Raw genomic sequence first — 22,697 nt, forward strand, 5'->3', positions numbered from 1 at the left:
TTTTTTCTTTAGAATACTTTTGAGTAGGAAGACCATTCCAATTTTTGTAATTTCTTTTGCACACGCTAGATTTATTACTGAAATATTTTCCTGTTAGAACTTCCCTGCCAAATAGGAAACAGAAGATAATCTTCTAATCACTTCATAGCATTTAAATAATATGCTGATTTGTAGAACTTATTACACACATTTTAATACTCCAAAAATATTGGTATAAAGGTCCTTCAAATAAAATAAACTGGGAAAATGCCATTGCTGTGTTTAGGAAAGTACACCAATTACTGTACAGCTCTCTAAAGAAATAATACCATAGGAACAGGAAATGATGAAAGCAAAGTACTTTTAAAACCTATTTCACACTGTTAGTTATCATAGTTTAATATTTTAAACAATAAAAAAGTTTGCATCACTTGATGAAGCAAGTATTAGCGTGAGTTTGCAGAATTCCATACAGTATCTGCTAAATAAATATATTTGGCAGCTTAGTAAATATCCTATGATTGCAGCATCCATGGTTTGAATTCAAGCAGTGACTTACTCTGCAAAGAGTCTGTAAATCAGAATAGCATGCTCCTAGGTTGTGGACAGTACCCGCCCCCAATGAGTTCGAGGAAAATACTTCTAGTGCATGGCCCCTGTGTAGAACAGCCCAAATCAAACGATTGTTTCCTTTGAGTTCCTTTTGAGGGGCTGGAAGCCCAGCAGGGACTGCTGGTTGGAGAGGTTGCTGGCCGACTTTGGGATTAGGAGTATCACCTGCTGATTGGTCTGACGCCATTCGTTGTATAATCTACAGTGATACCTAAACGATACCTGGGGAAAGAAGAGAGATGCACTGTGTTTAGACTCACTCCAAGCATCAACTGGGGTTTGGTGGAAAGGGCATTCAAGTGGAACAAAAAAGGTGATGAGCAGCCTAATTAGGCAAGATAAAAATGAGCAAAAAGTGGTATGCAAAGTTGAGACCTACCATGTAGATGGCTTGTTCCCCAAGCTGCCACAGTAGAGAAGAAAAGCAGCCTGTGCCCTACTTTCTGCTATTGCCTACCTCTCATTCCCTTTTGTATAACATGAAAAATCTGACATTGTGCCTCTGTCCTTCCCAAGAGCTTGAAGTATTGCTAGCCACCTAAAATGAGAATGAGTTTGGAGTACCACTGTGCTGCAGCCTGTTAAACTGACACATTAGGTAACTGGCTGAGTAGCGAAGTTTTACAGGTAGCTAAGCTGTGTGCAAACGCTGAAAGGGTTGTATGTTCTACCATGTAATGCCTTATTGTTAAATGCATCTAAATCAAGATCGCAAAGATGCAACAAGGTGAGTGTGAGCCATCTGCCAAAGTGTGTACCTCAGTTTAGATTGTCTTTGAATTTTTTTATTGTTACCAGCTAACCAATTTCAACCTTAATGCAGTTCTGCTAACAGTGGAAGAGAAATTACTGACTGCTATGTGTGTGTGAGATAGCTTGGCCCTGTATTTATTTTCAATAGCTTACTGCTTATTTTAGTGACTGCCAAGTGTAGTGAGAGTTATGTCTCTGTAAGATGATATGCTTGTGTACGTTTTTTCTTTGATTTGGGTTGCTTTTTTGCAAGTGCAGTATCTATCTAACTAACTATGAAATAATTTGGGCTAGACTGTGTTTTAAACCAGCAGTTATGTTATACTGGAAGTTATAGGGCCAAATCCTTTTGTACCCCAACCTGCTACTTGATCTTACAGGAGTTAAGATTACCCATGTGCAAGAGAAAGTAGAGTGTGGCCCTGAATTCTTAGTTTAGATAGCAATCTCTGTTTTGTGTCTGAAGCTTTCTTCTTGGGAATAACAGGATTTGTGTGTGTGTGTGTATCAGTTACAGTGATTAAATGCAGAGAAGAAGCAACAGCATTTTATGGAGAACTTGGCTGTTTTAGAGGAAGGGATAAGATAGCTTCTTGGATGCTAAGAAGAGCATCTCTCCTGTTCTGCGATCACTAGGATAATTGTGGTGTGCAAATAATCTATATACCAACTTTTTCATCCAGAGAAAATAAGCTGATTTATTAGAAGTAAAATTCAATTATAATTTTCTTTATTGTCCCAGGACCTAAAGGAGCATTATATCACTTGTTATGTGTAACTTACCCCACAGCACTCATATATTCCCTGCACAGCCATAGCTAAGCAAGGAGTACAGGATTCTCCCATTTTCAAAAATGAAAGGGCAGGTGCTGCTGAAGCACTTGATGGAGTTAGTACTTCTGCGTGTGAGACCGCTCCTCCCTGCTTTGGAAGTAGGAGCCTCCCACAAGGCAAATACAGGCTGGGGCTTTCCTGCATGACTGATGGGTCTCAGCCTGCTCATTAGACAGAGGGCATGTCTTCCACATGTAGGGTACTCAGCGCCACTGGTAAAGCGGTTGCTTTAAATCTCTACCTTGACTTTGCCTGTCTGCCCTCTGAGGAAGCATGTGAAAAGTCCCTCAAGCCTGTGGAATTTATCTGCAGATACAATGGAACATCTTCAAAACTCTTCCATCCGGTGCTAATGCTGTGAGGGCAATGTGGGCACCTTCTGTACTGTGAAGAAAGACTGAGAATCTCCCCCACCATGTCCCTCTGCTCTGCCCACTGAATTAAATCCAACTACTTAGCCAAACTATTCTTTCCAACTTCCAACCATTTTGGTGCTTCTGAATCATGTATATAAGGTGAACTGGACAGCATTTGAGTTTCTAAGACAGTCATACACAAAAGAAATGGAACAACCTTTGCTTGAACACCTGACAGACATGCCTACACATGGTATTGCAGGAAATACAAGTGCCACCTCACTGCTGGAGCAAGCAGCCACCCTGTCAAAGGGGAGTGCTGCTGCTTTGTGGAAAATGCAAGCAGAAACAACAAAAAGAGAAACTGCAGAAGGCTGAGGCAAAACTCTGAGCTTTCCCTGATGCTCTGTGCTGCTAAAATTAGCCGGCAGTCCTTTATGGATGGGACAGGGTTTCACTGTTACAAAGGACAGAAACGAGATGTTACTTTTCATAGTTTTCTTGGAGCTAGGTAACAATGTTCACTTTTTCAAGCTTACTCTAGGGTGAGCATGGGTGTTTCTTGCTGTGGGCTAGCTCTACTAATGCAGTTTTGAAGTGCCATCTCAACAGCTTACATTGACCAAAAATTGCTGAGGAGGGGTCAGCCATACAGTGTGTGGCCATACCCACTGAGGGGGAGAGCTGAGTGCTGGTCCTGTGTGATTAGTGGCCATGCCAGCACCACAGGTAGGGTGGCTTTGCCCCCACTCAGGGCAGCACACTCCCCTCACAGCAGCACAGCCTTGCACCACCACACAAGCATTACCCTGTCAGTGTGAATGCTCCGTGTCTGCATCTGCTCTTCTGTTCTCCTCTGGCCACCACAGTGAGAGATGTGAAATGTCAAACTCTACAGTAACCTGGGGTTTTCAGTGAACTCCTAGACCATAACTTGATAAACACTTGTTTTCACAGTGATCCTCTACGTTCCCTTCGTTTCTGCTGAGCCAAATGTTGGTGTGTTGGGGCCAGGAACTGATCTCAGTTTAACAACTTGGCACAAAACAAGTGGCTTTTAGGATGGATTGGCACACGAGTGACAGCACACACGGATGCAGGACAGGAATAAGGCAGCGATAACCTGCACTGTAAAGGCAGCTTCACTTCCACAGAACTGGGTGTAAGGGGTGTTCTGCTGTGAACTTCTCACAGCACCATGAGCATGAGGAATGGGGAAAGCATGAGATAAACCCCCATCCAAGGCTTTTGAATTGTAAAATTGGCTAGATGTTGCATTAGAGTAAAACCTGAATCCTCTGTGGCAGCCAGGTTGTTCACCTAAAGCTTTTTTGTGCACTGTGCCTTCACCTTTCATGCATCATCTTTGATGAAATGCCTTCCTGTAGCATCTGCCTTGAACTCCTCCTTGTTACTTCCTTGTCTGTCTTGCTATACCCTCTGGTGTCTGGGATTTGGGAATCACTGATCCCAAAGGCAAACTGTCTTTCTCATTTTCCAGAGAACCTGAATGGTGTGGAACCAAGAGGTTTCTTGCAGATGTAACCTGAATTTATCAGTACAGAAGGTAAATATAAGCAATGCTTTCATACAATGGTCCACCTGCTCTACAGCACTCTTGTTAATTAATACACTGATTTGTTTTTTCCCTTATTCCCATGAGCTGAACAGAAAACCAGTACTTACTAGGGTCCAAAAGAGGTAAACAGTGAAGAGTGCGACAGTGAGGGCAATGAGGCCAACAGCTTCTAGCCTACTACTAAAGTGCAGATGGTCCACTGCTCCTCGTAGACACAACCAGCCAGAGATGGTTGCCAGTGGAGTGATAAACAAGAAGCACACCATGTCTCCAAACAGCGTACGTTTCTCATGTTGGGGGCCTGGGTTCCTCAGCCACTGCAGGCAAAATGCAGACAAAGTCAGTGTCAGCACAGGGAGGACTTTGTACCCAAAATGAGCTGCTCACCTGCAAAACATGGACCTGCTGCTTTGAGGAGGGAACATGGACCTCACACAGGACATGACTTCAGCTGTTCCTAGAGGCCTCCCAGTGCAACTTCTCCCCCTCCGTGCCTGCTGATATGCACCTCTAGTCACGTGTAAGTTTATTCAGCTGCAGAAAAAGCTGCCTTTGAGAAGGGGAAGAGTTTTGCATAGCGTAGCCCCTGGCATTTGGCCACTGAACTGTTTGAGAAACTCTTCTTAACGTGGAAAGAATCGTGCTCTCTCCTAGCAACTCAAGAATGCAGAAAATGTTTGTTAATATTTCATATGTTATTTTAAGATTTTTTTTTAACATTCTGCTTGTAATATTGGCAAAGCCATTTTCAACTTGCTTACAGATATTCACATGCAGATATAGTTGAATGCACAGAAGGTTACTTTTATTAAAAGGGTAGTAATCTTGCAGAACAGAGTGCTTGAAAGTCATCTGCTAAAGTGAAGGTTGATTGAACAGCTATCAAGCCCACATGCGCACATTTCTATAAACAGGATTTTAGACAGCAGAGATGAAAGAATTTCAGCCTACAACAGTACACTGAGACCTTTTAATAAAAAAATCTCCTCACTCAAGTTGATATTTGAACAGCAAGACTACCAAGATGTGCAATTTTTGCCAATGTAAGCTGTAGGATTTGGTCAAAACCACTCTGCAACATCTTTTTGGTTTTGGTGGTTTGTTGTTTTGTTGTTGTTGTTGTTGTTGTTGTTGGTTGGTTGGTTGGTTGGTTGGTTGGTTGGTTGGTTGGTTGGTTGGTTGATTGGTTGGTTGGGGCTTTTGGGGGGTGTTATTCTTTCAGCATATAACCATATGCATGGTACTACCAAGAATAGCAAACATTTCTTACTGTGGCACCTGGGAACCCCAGCCAGGCTGGCAGCTGTACATACTACCCTAGCCACCGAGGGCAAACACACCACACAGAGAACGGGACTGTGCCTGCCCCAGGCACTCCACAATCTAAGCAGAGGAGTCAAAGCTGGGAACAGGCAATAGAGGTGGAGTGAGCTGTCATAACCCCAGCTGCCTGCACGGGCAGAGCTGGGCGTAGGGTAGGCTATCAATTCCCAGTCAACACGTCCCTCCCAGGCCCCCAGCTCTGAGTGTGGAGACCGTGTTGAAGGCAAGGAAAGTCATACTCCTCTAGAGAGCTATTGCATTATCTATCATCAGCGTAACAAGAAGCTAAAGCCACTGCAGCTCTTTGCCAATGGACAGGGATAAGGCTCATGCGTCCTTAAGCTTTTTGGCCTCTTGCTCCTCCCAGCATATTACACACGGCAGTAGAAGTCTTGTCTCTTTAGCTCCAGAAACTAAAGCTGGGGAGGCAACTTCACTCCTTAACCAGTTAATACCCTTTATCCCCAGCCACCTCTGGTTTTTTTCTTCCCTATTACAGTGCTACAGCCATAACCAAGAAGAACAGCAGGACTCAAGAGCTTTGACAAAAGAAGGTAAGACTGAGAGTGTTGTGCAATCTAATGAATATTTCTCATCTAGGTGTCCTACCCCTCTGTTATTTTCAGACCCTGCTTCATCTTTTCCTGCTTTGGCCATACCATGAAAACAAATACAGCATTTCTCTCTCCATCTTTATATGGGGTAAAACAACAGTCAAGAAATTGAGTGCATCCAGGAACTGATCTGTCACTAGAAAGACACAAACCAGTAGACAAGTTTGCCTTAGCCTCACCACATCTCAGATGGAAATAATTAACTACTTCACAGGACTTTTGTGAGATTTAATTGCAAACCAGTAACTCAGCAGCCTAAGATCCATTTTCATGTACAACTCAGGAATTAGGAAAACAAAAATATGTTCATAAACATTATTTGCAGGATGTAGGCTATTAAAGAAGGAGACATACATTTACATTTGAACAGGTTTTTCTTTTATTGTGTCTTTATAGACAACACTATAGAGTTGTGTGAAAGACTCACACCATTTTCCTTGGAGCTTTCTTACTTAAGAGCACCACCAAGGGTGTGTGCATAACAGTTCCAGGTTATATTTGGTTGCTTCTAGACATGACTGGTTGCAACCTTCACCTTGTTCAATTTCCACAGATCCCTGTAATGTGAAATTGCCAAGAAAATTAGATGAACTGAAAGCACCTGGTCACACAGATTCTGCTTTTAAAGATGACTGTGAAAAGTTTTTGTGAAAATTATTTGTTTAAAAAGTGACCTGCAAGAGAACTTCTGAGCACCTGCACTTCTCCTTGATCTCAATGGGAATTGCAGCATGTTCACCACTTTACCAGGGCAGACCTTAAATGCCAGTATCTCCTCATCTCAGTGCTATGTGGTGACCACCCCCCCTGTAACTGGGTAGTGAAGAATGCACTGTAACATTTCAGAGTTCAAATAGTGAAGGCTGCATCCTGAAATTGCAGTCCGTTGTGATCCTTTTGGCACCCATGCAGCTCAGCTAGTGCAAGAAGTACTGTTTAGTGATCTGAATGAGAAGGAAGAACAGCAAGAACATGTGAGGAAGCACACACTTAAGGCATGTGTTGTCTCTGCCCTACGACTTTCATGACATCCAGTACAATGCATTTGAATTGAGATAGCACTTTATGGTGTGCCACCTAACACAACAGCAGACAACAATGGTGTGAGACAACTTCACAGACTGATGGTTCCTTGCACTCCTTGTGTCATCTGACCCATTTGAATAAAGAATCAAACCCAAGCAATTCAAATAGTAGATGAGGCTAAGACAGACAAGGGTAGTATTAAATAATAAATTAACCCCCCACCTTTCTACAGTCTAACCTTAAAAGGTAAAGAAATTTCATTAGCTAGTTCTGAAGTAGAAGTCAAAAGCAACAAATAAGTAATTTCAATGGCTGTACGGATGTTAGCCACAGCCCATATCTTCCTCCTGAAGTAGTGCACATGTGTTTCTAAATATACTTCTGTTTAGATTCTAGGTTTCTGTCTTTTGTTTTGGAAATGTGCGCTGTCAAGTTACTCTATAGCTAAAATGCCAAGTCAGAAAATCCCTTTGTGAAACTGAAACCCACACAATGATCCCAACAAAGAGCTGAGCTGATTAATTAGCATAGCATGGCAGTACAGTAGGGACCGGGAAAGAATGAGAAGTCAGGCCAGATGCAACTATCAGATCTGCACTACAATACACTGAAATTTGTCTCATTAAAATATGTCAATGTGCTGAATTATTTCTGCAATAAATTGAGACTGTCAGTGTAATAGTTTCCATTTCTGGGGGAGGGGAGGAAAGAAGAGGTCATAAAAATGGTCATAGGGTCGTTTGAAGCAAGACGTTGGCCTGCCTGGTAAAGCACCATTTTTTCAAGTGAACAGTGATTCATGCTCCTGATACACGGGTGGGGAGCCACAGTAATAAGACATGAACTGACTTTAGCAATGAGAGCAAGCATGAATTCAAGAACAGCTAAGCACAGTGCCTGGTGCACAACCCAATAGTAGCTTATGACTGACAAAAAGACACTGTGCCTGGAGACTAATACACACCTGATAAGAACAGTCCCTCAAAGAAGCATGGGATCCCACCTCATCCCTCACAGTGACACATAGCAAATGGGTTCTGCTCAGAAGCAAAACACACCCCAGACCCTGAGCTCATGGCTGTGCCTGCAGGACACCTCTCTGCTCCCTCATGCCATCCCTTCAGCAGTGGCTGCTGCTGCTGCTGCTGCGTTTGTGTGGACCACACACTGTCCCACCACAGGTGCTCTCCACTCAGCCAAGCTCAGCTAGGAGCCGGTGTTGCTGAAATGACCCAGACCACCCATCCACCAAGGAATGGGCACTCTCAAAAGGGCAGATGCAGCAATTGGTCTGCAATCTTCAGCCCCACAGCTGAAGATCCAAGAAACATCTGCCTAAGTCTGCAGGCAGTGGCAAAGCTCTGCTGAGACATGAAGGTGAGCTCCAGTGCTCAGAAGGATTGCTTTGACTGGAAAACAGAAAGGGCATCAAGAAAACAGAAAGCCCACACCACAAGATGGGACTTTAAAAGTTTGACTTATTTATTCCAGAAAAGTCATGCTCCAAATGCATCCTGGGGATGGCCACAAGAAGGGAGAGCTGAAAGGGGACATCAGTGAAGTGCTACTTAAGCTAATGGACAATGTTGACATAAGAACAAACAAGTAATAGCTGGCCATAAATAAATGTAGGTAAGAACCAGAAAAAAAATCCCAGCCTGCAGAGGATCCAGCTCTGGAACAGCTTCCCAGGGTGTGGTGTAGGCTAAAACTCCCAAAGCTGAAACAGTTTTATGAAGGAACTTACTTATGTTTTGAAAGGGATTTTTGATGTACTGCATTTGATGTGAGAAAACACTGGCAACGTACCTGATGTTCCTTCACCTCATACACTGACATGTGTAATGCGCATATAAGGATTTGTTGCAGTTAGTTCACAAAGCAGAGTTGAATTGTATTATCTGAAATTATAAGGAAAATTAGAGCTCTTGACCTTCACCAGAGGGCCTCTACTCCTCTTTCAGCTGAATGCAAATTCTAGTGCTCAGCAGCGTAATGTGGATTTGCAACAGTCCCTGGGAGGTTTGTGGTCTATGAGCCCACTACTGGCTTCCAAAAATTAATCTGATATTTACAATTGCATGTGAAACCACATCTATGAAACTGTCCCAAATATGTTTTCAGTGTGGAGGTACAGAGGTGTTTATTTCACATCAACAAATAATCTGAAACCTCAGACTCCTGAGATGAGCGGATGGGCTCAGCTTCCTTCTAACCAGTTTACTTCTTCCTGCCTAAGCAAATGTAACTGGAGAACTGCTCGTCTGAAGGGGGACACAACTGAGGCATTCGCGCAATGTGACAGCAAAGTGAAGCCTCACATTTGGAGAAGGACATCATCAGAACAAGCAGAAACTGAGGACCAGAACACCTTGGAAAGGCTCACTCTGGGAATTTATCTAACCTAACCAAAATGAGCTGCCAGCAGAAAGCTGCTGTAAAACGCCTCCACAAGTTTGAGCTGCTTCAGTGTTGCCAAAGGCCAAACCCTGAAATCGTTCACCTCTGTAAGTCTAACTTCAATTAGATGACTCACAAATGCTAAGTAAAGTATGTGCATAGTGTTTTCCACATCAGATCCTAAGGCTACAGCCTGTTTCTACTGGGAAGACATTTCTAGTTCACTACATTTTCCTTTGAAAATTGATTTTACGTAAATGTTGCTGGAATTATACCAGCAGCAAAGAAGATTCCACAGAGTATGAAGAAAATCCTTCACACTGCTTTTTAGTTAAAAGTATTGAAATAGTTACCACATATGAAGCTGGGGGGGAGAAGACAGGAAGGTCTTCCCCAAATGTGTTTCCCTTTGAACTAAAAATAGCTTATTATACATCAAACATATCAGTTAATTCTTTTCATGCTGATAGCTCTACAGTGAATCTTGATGAAAGCACTCTGTACCCAAGCCCGGGTACTCTGCCTGCAATTATTGTTGTTTCTGGTTTCATGCCAGCAGTGACCAACAGGAGCATTTTGCCTTGGGCTTTAAGCAAAGAAAGAGTGATATTGCCTGGGTTTTTAGGGCGTTTCTCTTGAATGAAGAACATTTTTAAAGACCAGGAGCACCATTTAAAAAAATGCAATGACACCCTCAAAAAATTACATCTGAACAGCTTTGTTCAAATCCTTTTTCACTTGAAAAAAAGTTTTAACCTTTGTCAGTGAAACGTTTCAAAACTAAGACAAACTACATGCAACTCAAAATAAAGTCGCCCAGACCAGAATTATACGTATTTTTTTTTCAGTGCAATGAAACATTTGGAGTGATAAACTTTTCTAGGTTAACGTTTTTTAATGAAAACAAACATTTGACAGTTACTTTTCAGTTGAAAAAATATTTCAGGGTTTGGGTTTCCTGCTTAGATCAAACATTTAGTTACTGGCACAGTGTTACTGTCTTCAGTAAGTGATTTTAGAAAGGCCATGGTGACAGCTCGCAGACATGCTCCTTTGGTCCTAGAGGCAGAGGCCTGTCTGACCGTCAGCTAGGAGCTGAACGACCTGACCTCTGTAACATTATTATGCTAATGTTATGTCCTCTTTGTAACTGAGTCTGCTCTTATTTAAGTTTTACCCTTATTTTAACTCCTGTTTCAGGGAATATTTTAATTGTGCATGTCTGAATGAGACAAAGCTACTTTTTGAAATAGCAAATTAATTTCATTTGCATGGTTTTGTAAGTGGGAAGAATACATTATCCATTCTCAGGGTGGTGTACGATACACCTTTGAATGTTGTCTGTTTTTTTTTCTCTAAAAAGATTGAACCACAGTGCAGATAGGAACCAGCCCTAGGTGGTAGCTAAGTGTAGGGAGAGCACTGCAAGCTGTTGCTGTCACACCATAACTGAATTTGCAATCTGGACCTTGTGTAGTTTGCCAACTGAAAACCAGGACTCTGATATAGAATGTTCCACCACATAGCAATTATACAGTGGCTGGTAGATGTGGTGTTTAGTTTCTGGATTACACAATCTCAGTGTCTAAAAACAGGATTAGTAATTCTCTGATACTGAAAACAAACAACAGAGCGTGCTAAATTGTGCTGAAAAATCTGTGAAATTTCTTGCAGATCCAATTATACAATATTATGTTCTTTAATATCAGTCTGGCTTACTGCTATTTTTTCCAACTATCCCCTTTTAGTTTGTATTTCAGGTGATGTTTCTAACAGGTAAAAGATTTCCAGATGTCTCAAGAAAATAGGTTTTGTGGAACTGTAGAAGAAGCAGTATTTCCTTTTATCTGTATGTTTTTCAAAGCTCCCATTCTATTTTAGATTAATATATTCCCAATTAGGCAGACAAATGTATGCATTCAAGAAAATCAATCAACAAAAATCACATTTTGCATTTTAAATCAAAAGCAACACAGATTTGCTATTGGCAACACATATTTCCACATCTTGCAGATATCTGATCTACAGGCTCAAATATATGGAAACTAAAGACATGATAGATAATAAATGCTTGGTAGTTCTCCAAAAAGACAGATACAATAAAATTTTTCATCTTAGCACTCTTTTTTCTCCAGAAAAAGCAAACTCTGACTGGCTTCTGTTGGTGGTAGGAAATGTTACCAGGACAGACATGATAACCAGGCAGTGCAAAACTGCATTACAGAATCATGATGTCTAAACAAAAGTCACCAAAACCATTATGTAAAACAAAAATAGCTGTACCTTTGAAAAGTCACAGCATCTTCCCTCATCTTAAACAACAGCAATTGGCCTTTTCCAAAGCTCCTGTTTCCTCTCTGTTCAGCTACTTTCTCCTGAGAACTTTCCTCACCATTTTTTGCCCTTGATTGCTAGTCCTTTAAATTCAGGAAAGAGCAGTTACAGATGTGATGGTTTGAAGTCACAGTCTGGTAATTGACAAGTAATTTTTTCTTTTCTTCTTTTTTTTTTTTTGGGGGGGGGGGGGGCGGTTTGCTTGTTTTTGCAGGGGGTGGGTTGCTCTTGATTGCATTCTTGCTGTCAGTACTATAAGATTTGTGCTTGGGAAAAGTCAAGCACTGTAACAAGACTTCTCTGCAAAGAACATAAAACAACTATTTCATTTCTCTTTAAAGGAGAGGTAACAGCTTGTTGTGTTCTCTGGATTTTTCCCCATTAAGAATGAATAGAGTACAGTATACTAGGTGTAAAAAGTGCTTCTTGAAGGGGTTATGTTTTTCAAACTGTATGTGTTGGGGAGTTCATTATTTATTTTTGTAATACTTTCTGTAACTCAGACATACTTGTACTGGAAATCTAGGTGACTGCTTCAAATTCTCCCTGTGTGACTTGGGTCTCGGGGACATTTTTGCAGCTGAAGACAGCTAGGTACAAAAGCATCTCCATCACCTTGCCCTTCTTATTTTGCCCTTTTGGGTCAAGAGGGGAGGAATGATGTACATAAGTTATCTGCTCCCACTCTTAACGTGCTCTATTGACAGCTGCAGTCCTTCCAAACTTGCATTCATGAAGGTTTTCCTTGTTGGTGACTATGCTGAGTCACTGTTTTCCGTCTGGCTTTAAGAATGAGACTTCTACAAATCATGTGCAGCAAATCTGGTATCTCTTCGTTAGACTAATTTAATGCTAATGACTTGCTTCACTGAGCAGGGAGAGGAAAAATAAGTAAAAAGATTCCCAACAGATAAAATCAATGTGACTCAAAAGCCTTGCACAAAAAATAAATTCATATTTCAGTGTAAGGCTTCTGGAAGTTTTAAATTATAATGTAAGCTCATTTTAACTACTTCCTGCATAGATGTAAGTGTAAGGCTTTTTCTAAATTTATTTTAATTTTTTTCTTTTCTAGAATGAGCTGTACAGCCAGCAATAGACTCGGAAAAACTGAAGTTAATTTCTGCCCATTATTGTGATTATTATCCTGACTATTTTTTTTTCAAGTCATGCTCTTTAGCTTATGAGTTTTATATTGTTAATCAAGTGCTTTCTGTTTGTTTGCTAGAAATGAACCAATAGATACCAAATCCTGGTTGGTTTAAAACATGTCGATAACTTACAGGCAATACAAGCCTGACTTATATGGTCGCATGATGTTCTTATATAATATTTATGTTGTGGCTGGTTGTTGTCTAACAAATTTTGTTGCACATAAATACGTTGTATTCCCATGTTTTGTGTCTGTTTCTGTACTAAACCAAGTGGAAGTAACATAGATGCAATATGGAAATTTAAATGAAGATGATATTAAATACTTATATAAAGCTTGCCTAGTCTTTATGCTGAAACATAGCAAAAGCTTCTACTTGGATAATGTCACCCATTTCTAGAGTGTGCTTCTTTCTGTGGATTGGCTGCATTAAAAAAGCAGGCAACTCCCCTTTTATATATAAGCAGAAGGTCTACAAAAGCCACAAACTGAAACTACTGCAGTTTGATTTCACTGTGTTTGTTTTGAGATCCTTCCAGATTTGCAACAAGGAACATCAGGTCTATGCATACAACCACCGTATTGCAGGTTTTCTTTCCTCTAGTGTCTAGAGTTTCTGCTGCTTCAGTCTGGGTCCTCTGCATCAAATACAGCCAGGCTCTCACTGGAAGTGGAGTGACCAAGACATGGGACAGAGAAGCAGGGCTACTCAGCAGTAGCTGCTTTTCTCATTGAGAAGCGTCATTCCTAGGCACATTCATAATGAGACATCTATGTGCCCAAGCACACGTCCCACACACCTCTAGTTTCCACCAGACTGTACAGGCGTGCTGTGAGTCTAGCACACAGTAGAAGAGGTTGATTCAGACCTTGCCTGCAGTTCCTGAATTGATTTTTGCAGTAATATGAGCTCAGGGACTGACTGGATATGCGTGTACTGGTAATGTGTAAATGTACATCTTTAAGGTTACTGGCAAATAGCTCCTTTTAACTGACTGTAGGGCTGTGGATATCTCAAACAATCCCCTTATCTGAAAGGGTTCTGAAATCAAGCGGAATGGCTAGGCTTGCTCTGCTGATGCCTGCCAAGTGCCTAAATAGCAACATATTGCCTAGCAAAAATGTGACTCCAAATGACAGTTCTGAAAATGCTGCAGAAAGGTTATCCTCCAATAGATTATGTCTGATTGATGTCAGTGATTTCAGATTTTAACTTTGAATTTGAATAAATTCAAAGCCAGAGCTTGCCGGGTGCCTTGCAGAAGGGAGATGAACAGAAGGACTCAGTGATCTTCAGCATGAAAAAACCTGGTTTTGATCATAATCAGTCTCTTGCTCCTCTGCAACAATGTATCATGATCTCTCCAGTGCAGCTGGAGAGACAAGTTCGTGAGTGACTGAGAAATAAAGAAGTTCCAGATCCCAATGGAGGGCTGAGGAACATCAACCCAGCCTCTGAGCAGAAGTCCTACCAGAAGCAGGGTCATCTGGAGGCAGTGACAGTTCCCACTTAGCTCATTCCATAAGCAAAGCAGTGTAAGTGTAACAAAATCTGTTAAATGGGTGACTAATGAGGGCTCAACAAAAAGGAATTCTTACCAAAAACTGTAAAATCACACAGCAGGGCACATTTGATACATGCAGGCCAAAAGTATGGAGACAAGGAACTGCAAAGGAGACCACTCCTTTTGGCTGACCAACCTCTGACCAACAATTGTGGAGGAGGTGAAATGTGAGCATTTTCTGGTGTGTGCTTCTTTGACTTGATGCAGAGCAAGTCACCGAGCTCCTCCACCGCATGTAGGAGGAGGCAAAAGACAAAGATGGTGGATGGCAATAAACAAATCACTTTAATGATGAAGGAGGTATTAGTAACCACCATAGTCTCTGATTCATGGTTCAGAAACACAATACTTCTGCAGAAAATAATCTGAGTTAAAAAAATAAATTGGCCAAGAATATCTGAAGCTTCTACATTTTTGTACCCTATGTGTGATGTATGCAGGAGGCAGGATATAGCTGTAGATATGTCCCTTGTATCTGAGCTAAAGATCTCCTGTTTGAGCGCATGGGCCCACACACTTAGTGTGAACATGAGCAACTGCTTAAAAGAAGGCAAAAAGCCATCTTGCAACAAATTTTTATGGAGCACTGGCTTTCATTTCATAATGAACTAATGGCAAACTAGCAACATGGTGAGGGTGAGGGGATGGGGAAGAAGTGCTGTGGGTTCACTGGCCTGTTCTGATCAATCATGAAGCCCAGCAAGAAATCCTCTGCTGCTTCCATAATAATGCACACAAGGGAGGCAGGAATATGGCTGACCAGTCAGCCAACACTTACTGCTCACTTCATTTCAAGCCCACCACTGTTACAGCCTCTCCTGGGTGCCAACAGCAGGAATGAAGTCAGATAAAGCACATCTCTAGATAAAGCAAATGAAGTATCTCAATTTGTTTCCATTGAGATTTCCTTCACACCCACAGCTAAGCCACTAAGAAGCAGTGATCAATCCAACGAAGGGATAAGGAGAAAATATAATACCATGTTCTCTCTTTTTCTTTTTGTTTTGGCCCCTTTAATAAAGTGAATAGTACATTTTTGAATAGTCAGAAATGCTTTTTTTTTTTTTTTTTTTTTCTTCCTGATGGAAAATCTTCAGGAGAAAATATGAATATGATGATTGTTTCAAGCATTTTTATATTACCTGTCACTGACCAATGGATGGGATATATTCTCTGCACGAGATAGGGCCTGCTGAGGAGCTACTGGGTAAACTTCTATAGGCTATGCTCTACAAATTACTTTAAGAGTACAATAGTCCCTCTTGACCTTCTAAAACGCATTGGTAAACACATCATTCACCTCCACTGAAAGGCCATTTACCATTTCCATTATCTAGTTCAGATGAATCTTTGGAGACCTAATTATCCTACTAAAATCCCCACCCGAAACACACATGCATGCACACACACATACATAATGGAGTTAAAAGGAGGTGGCCACTCTGCCTTGTCGCTCATTGAAACACTGCAGCAGTTTTTTGTGAAAGATGCTCCTACTACACCTGATACACCTCCCTCCATCCCCTTATACTCTAGGTAATGCAGGGAAGCAGATAGGACAGTACTTTTAGGACACAGAAATTGGGAGAATCTGGCAACTTGCATCTGCTTTAGTCATGTTTTGTGAACGTTCAGATTTGCTGCAATTATTTGTGTGAGGAGGTCTTTGGATTTCAAAGCAATAAGTATTAAATAAATACGAACTTTAAGGACAAACTTAAATTATACTAACAGAAACCAAGAAGTTTGGCTAATATCTTTCTGCTTAATTTATCCCCTTGCATACAGCTCATCTTAGCTACTCTGTCTCTGCGGCTGTCAACTTCAAAATTACACCTTCAATTCCCTCCTAAACTGAAAACGTTCTCCTCATATAAGATCACAAAAGACTTCAAAAAAGTCAGTTGCTTTTTTTATGACTTCTCTGCAACTGCATGTAATTATTGATTACTGCACTAAAATACTGTGGGTATAGTAGCCGAGAAGCAAGAAAAGATTAGGTAGTAAAGAGAAAAACATCAATTAACAGTGTGAACTATGTTTTAAAAATGTTCTTGTACCTGGTTCTCATTTGTCCTCAGCTGAAAAAGAAAATACAGCTTTATCATTATTATTGTTATTATTATTGTTGCTATTATTTATTACTGCTTTTGCCAAAGAGAAGCCTCAGTTCATCCTGGAATGATGAAGCAACCAGACTGCTCCAGCCTGGGCAGGGTTAGCTTTGCTTTCGACTTCTTCAAGCATCATTAGCTCTGAACAATGTCATGTGTGATTTGTGCAAAACAAGCCTCAACAACAGCTGTTGCAAGGGAACATCTTGAAGAAGCTGGACTCTCAAATGAAACTGTTTACGTTGCACTGCCTCAGTATCACTTATCTTTCTTTTCAGAAGGCAAATTCAGAGTGGCATTGTACTTGAGCCAAAACCACAACCAAAAACTGCTTGGCACAGGCTCAGAGCAGCTGACTGAAAGAATATGTTATAATCTTCATTGGAGAATGCTCAGTCATAAAGATTTTGCTGCTCACTCACTGGCAGCCTGAGAATGCTCAACAGCAGCATTTCTCAAACCAGGATCAGCTTCTTGGGAGAGGCTGAAGTCCTGCTAGAAGCACCAAACAGCAAGCTAGAGGCAACTGAACACAGCTGGCCTAGGCTTGCTCTGGTTAAGACTTGACAAGACTACAGGTCTTGTGCTAAATACCATGTCACATCTCTTTTTTGTGGATCTTAAGGAAAAAAGAAGATATCCTTAGGTTTATATATAAAATGCACATATCTAACTTAATCCAAGATAAAGCAGTTTTGATAGTCTTCAGTGAGCTCCCTCCCTCACTGCACAGGTCCCTGACCAACCTCCCAGCAGTCAGTTTTATCCTGTATCCTCTCAAATGTGAACACGAGGAAAACAAAATCCGCCTCCCCCAACCCCCACCTTATTTTTAATACCATATCTCTATCAACCAGTTCCGCTACAGTTTACAGGAACGATGAAGATGCACAGGAAAGGCATGCTGTCCTGGACACATGCTTGGCATTAAAACGCTTGTATCACCAACCGGTACAATAAGATGCTTCTTACTTTATAAAATGCCATTATTTGTAATTCACCTTTAATTCCAGCACAAACCATAACTTTTACTCCCCCCGTCCCCATTAAAATAGGGGAGGAGAAAGAACATTAACAGCTTAAAGATAGTGTTCTTGGCTTCTTTCTTCTTTTCTTTCTTCTCCTGAGGACAAAAACTCCAAAACCTGGCAAACTTCAAGAAGCCACTAAAGCATCTCTAGTTGGCAAAATTTAATTTTAATAGGTAAGGGAGAAACAATTGTCCAATTCACTGCTGAATTTGGTACACAGACAAGAAGAGGCCAAAAGGTCACTTACAAAGAGCTAAGCATGCCATACACTGAGCAAGAAAAATTTCTCCTTGTGGGCTTTACATGGAAACTAGATTTATAAGGGTCCTCAGTTTGTTACGACTCTTAGAAGCAAGGGAGAAAAAAAGTAATACCTGACCTATATTTAATATGCTGAATACTGGTCTTGCATTCCACAGAAACTGTTACTTCCATCCTCTGCCAAGCTGGCTGGTACCCTGTTCCCCAAACCATTGCTCACATTTACAGTCAAGCAAACTCATGGAACCCATTCTTCTTGTTTTGATTTAGTTCAAAATAAGGGTTTTGTCATTCCTGCCCTTTCCCTGAGCTTCTGTGCTCATCCTGCAGAGCCCAAAGCTCATAGCTTGCTTTGGCTTTGGTGGAGCTGCAAAGGCTCTGTGATACCTACATAAAAACAAACATGATTTACTCATTAAAGCTAAGCTTTCAGGGATGTGCCCCATGTACTGACCTCCACCAGTGGCCTGGGTTTGTGCTCCACTGCAAACCTGAAGTGGCAGAGTTCACAGTAGCTGGTGTTTGAAGATGACAGCCAGTGCTCCAGGCAGCTGCGGTGAATAGTCCCCAGGGTCCCTGTGCATTCACAGGGGGGAAAGCAGGTCCTCCTGACTGCTGCCCTCGTGGCAGATCCTGCACATCGGCTGGTCGTTGAAGGGGCTACTGGAGAAGGAGAGAAAATTACTGGTCAGTATACAGGGCTGTGTTGCAGCCTCTACCTCTTTCTCTCTGTATGTCATGAATTAACTATGTGGGAAACATACAGCTTGTGTACTTTGCTCTGCAGTTAGTACACCAAGCTGCTGGGCTTATGGTCACAGGCATTTTGGTACTGTTTAAAATACCTCTTCTGTGGGGGGAAAAATGTTAAGAGTGGAAAACATCGAGTGGCAGATGAAAGACAGACAACCAAGTGCTTCTGTACCTTTCTATTTCCCACCTCTTCACAGTGCAGCAGTGCAGCCACTTCAAGAAATCTCTAAATGCATCAGGGAAGTTTTACACCTGCCTCAGCTGGGCACCTCTTATGCTAGTGGTGATCCATGCCCTCAGTCCTGACCTACAGGGTAGCATCTCTTGTGCTAGTGATGATCCCCTGACCTACAGGGTAGCATCTCTTGTGCTAGTGATGATCCCCTGACCTATAGGGTAAGCTGTTTTCAGTGATCAACAGCAAAAGACTGCCGGACCTGAAACAACAGCGCCTTGCCCTGTAGCACTGTGAAGGCAGGGCCATGCCAGGCAGGTGTGTGCAGGCAGGAAGCTCCTGTCCCTGGGGAAGGTTTCCCTCTCTTTGGGATAACAGCCCATGAGCAGCTCAAGGAGTGACATCAACAGCACTGAAAAGGAGGACTGTGCCAAACACATCCCTAGCACACCGCTGCCCATGGGTATCTCTCCTGCATTGCCTCCGTCTTTCTGCTGGTGGGATACTGATGTGCAAAGGGGCACGGGCAGTCCTGCCAATGAAAATCTAGAGACTCTGGTTTTAATGATTGAGTTTATTTATTTTACAGAGTATTCTTTCAGGAAAGAGGAAGGCAGTCATGTGGCTGCCTGGGGTGTTCATACTTCACACAGTGGAAGGAAAGCTGTAGGCTGCAAGCACCAGTGCTGGTGAACCGTGGATACACTTCACTGCAGCTTCAACTCAGCCCCTGCAGCTGTCAAGGCTGAGGAGGTCAATCTTTTGGCTGAGGTCTGGGAAATGAAAGCTCTCCCTACTGTGGGAGAGGAGGATAGAGAATGTCTGAAGAGAGGTATGTGAGAGGACGATGGAGAATGTCTGATCTGGCACATGAGAGAACAGCTGGGTATTGTGAAGGAAAGCAAGAAAGATAAATATGGTTATCTAGTAGCAAAAAGGTGTCTGCATGCTTGTGGTGGTACATAGCTATGTAACTACATGAATGATTTCTGCCCTGAGCCTGGTGGTACATACAGCTGTGGTTTGTGTCCAGGCTCAGAGATATAAATATGAGTTTCTCTGTACAATAAAGTGTCTCTGGTTACACCACAACCGGAGTCCGTGCCTTCATATGCCATACCCTACCACATAGCCACTCAGGTGATAGCCTCAGAAAAGCAGGTTTTGTCACCGTTGCTGTCATTGGCAGATAGCATGTGGTGGCACACAGCTATTCCCTTTGTCCCTCTGCTGGCTCTTTGCAGGCTGCCACAGGTAGACTCACTCAAGTGTAACCTCAGAAAAGCGTAAACAAGCCAACTTGCTTTTTTCAGCCTGCCTGGTAGAAGGGTATGAAGTTATGCTCAGTGCTCTGCACACACATCTGAGCTGTGCAGAATGCACAGGGTTTAAAAAAGTTGCTACAAGTAAAGGGGAAAAAGCCCTTTCAAACTGTCACATCACATATGCAGCAGCAGTTAATAATTTCACTTTTCACATGAGTGCAGGGTCTTGGATTATGTTCGCTGTTTTGTGAAAATCCAGGGCAACTTCAAGACCTATGCACTCTTTCCAGCTTCACACCGGTGAAGCGAAACTTGATGTTGACCCAATTATCAGGTCTGGATATGGAAAAGCATCTTTTTACTTCTTCTTGCTTCTAACGAAAACAAAGTAAACCTGAGGCAGGCTAATGTTTTGTAAGGTATAGTTTAAAGGCATGTTTCATCAACTAATCTGCCACTCTAAACCAACAGAAGAAAAAGCTGCTCTCAGTCACTTGGGTGATGGCTGAAGCAGCAACACTTGTGTGTGCCTCTCTGCCAGAAATAGCTTTGTCTGGCTGCTCAGCATGCTGGCTTAGGAAGTGTGAAGGAAACGTGGCACAGAAGTGCTGGTGGCAGCGTGCAGGCTAAACACTGCATCCCACGCCAGCTGGTGCCCACAGAAGCCTCCCACTACGTATCAGGCAAATTATCGTAGCTGGTGCACTTGAGCAGCAGCAGCGCTAGACAGCTTGCTTCCCCCTTCTTCGCTGAGTATAGTGGTGAGGGCGTAATTACATGTGCAGCTTAACTATTATAAAGATAGGATGAGGGTTTAATTACAAGTGCACCCTGTAAGGCCCTCATGAAGCATGTCACTGCATCTTCCCTTCAAGCACCCGTGGGATTTGTAGGTGGGTGACAGCTGGGGAGCCCATGCAGGGAGAAGGGCCCTGGCCCATCCTGCCACTCCCTACGTACCTCTGCGTGTTGAGCGTCCGCATGACGGAGGAGAGCAGCTGCCCATCTTTGGCTGACACCTGCATGACATACTGCAGGCAGCTGCTGGCTGGGCCACCACGGCTGCCACCCGCTGAGCAGGGTCTTGCCGCTGGGTGCTGGCGGGTGTGGGCTCTCCGGCAGGACTCCTGGCAGGTGGCTGCAGTAGCGCATCCTCATGGTGGTGGGCAGCGGGTCCCCATCTAGGGAGGAGGGAGGACAGGGCGGTGTGGCAGCAGAAAGGGGCATGTCCCTCCTTGTTTGCAATTCCGCCCCACTGATTGATACCAGGCATGAGAAAAAACATCCCCCCGCCCTGCCCCAGCCCTCTGAAATGCGCTCAGCAGGGAAAGGAAGCTCACAACGTGATGTGTCATGGAAAAACAGTCTGTACATCTCGGAAACAGCAAGCTGGGGCTCTGTGCTGCTTTTTTTCTCTGCAGACTCCTGAAGTCATGAGTGATAAATGTAAAAACTGCACCTCTTTGTCTTCCCCCCCCAGCAAATGCTGCGAAGGAATATACAATCTTCACCTTGTGTGCTTGTAAATTTAAAGGCTGCCCCTGTCCACCAAAGGGGAAAGTTATGTCTCGGAGGAGGAAGTGGCGGGTCAGCACCAAATCTCCTGTGAAAACACTCCACTGCTGCTAAGTGCCTTCCATCACTAACCCATGGCAGACCACAGACCTGGCATATAATCCTGTACAGGGCTTTTGTCACACAGACCTGCTTGATAACAGCCATCGTGCAGTGATATTGTGCCACAAGGTGAGGTAGAAATGGCAGCCTGCCTCTGTCTTTCTTCTCTGCTTTGCTCTTTCTCCCATCACTTAAAGTGTATTTTGTATGATGCTTGCAATGGTGATAATTGGAAAGCAAGGGTTATGCTGGTAACAAAGAGCCTGGGAGTGTAGATTCCTGATACCTTTTGTATGACGGTCCTTGCTGGGTGTGCTCGTCAGTGAGAGGAGGCTGTGTGGTTCAACAGGCAGAACAGCAGGCCACATGCCTGCCGGCTTGCCCACCCAACAACCGACCATGGGTTGGGGTGGATTGGTTCCGTGGGGAATGGGTGGATTAATCCTTCTGCAAAAGCAGGGAAAGGCTTCCTAGCATACTTTGAGGCATTTGGCTGAAGTCACAGTTAAATGCTACAGGTTACTACTACGATACTCACATGTCGAAATCAGGTATGTTTGTCTGCACCGCATTTAACCCGGACACCACTGTTACTTGAGTAATACCAGTATTGCAGCAGGGAAGAGTGTTTAAAAATTAAACATTAATACACTCTTTTAAACAGAGGTATTTCTCTGGGTTTTAAAAGAAATCCTGTAATCTGATACCACTAGATTCGAGCAAATGGCAGTGCTAACTTTCTGCAGTCTCCTGAACGGATGTCTTTGGCAGTAGAGTGTAAGGATGTGATGGGAATGCTAGACCACTTAGAAAGGTATCTAAAACAGCAAAATGCTCAGCAAAGTGTTTATTTTACAGGATTTTCCCAGCTATTTTCAGATCGTGCATACCACAGAGAGCAGAATTAGGCTGATGAGACAGCTTACAGGGCATATAGTGTTCAGGGAATGGGA

The 22,697-nt window shown here is 42.7% G+C and overlaps 1 protein-coding gene across 1 annotated transcript; it reads right to left on the reverse strand.

The window, feature by feature from the left end:
- Window positions 1-616: 616 nt before the first annotated feature.
- MARCHF3 (membrane associated ring-CH-type finger 3) lies at window positions 617-21,354 on the reverse strand. Its single transcript, XM_040580172.1, is given in 6 exon segments — window positions 617-813; window positions 4,221-4,430; window positions 18,389-18,526; window positions 18,528-18,597; window positions 21,088-21,197; window positions 21,199-21,354. Coding segments are annotated over 6 exon segments (843 nt in total). The 3' UTR covers window positions 617-654.
- Window positions 21,355-22,697: the final 1,343 nt, after the last annotated feature.

The sequence above is a fragment of the Falco naumanni genome, chromosome Z, assembly GCF_017639655.2.
Source record: "Falco naumanni isolate bFalNau1 chromosome Z, bFalNau1.pat, whole genome shotgun sequence".
NCBI classification, from domain to species: domain Eukaryota; kingdom Metazoa; phylum Chordata; class Aves; order Falconiformes; family Falconidae; genus Falco; species Falco naumanni.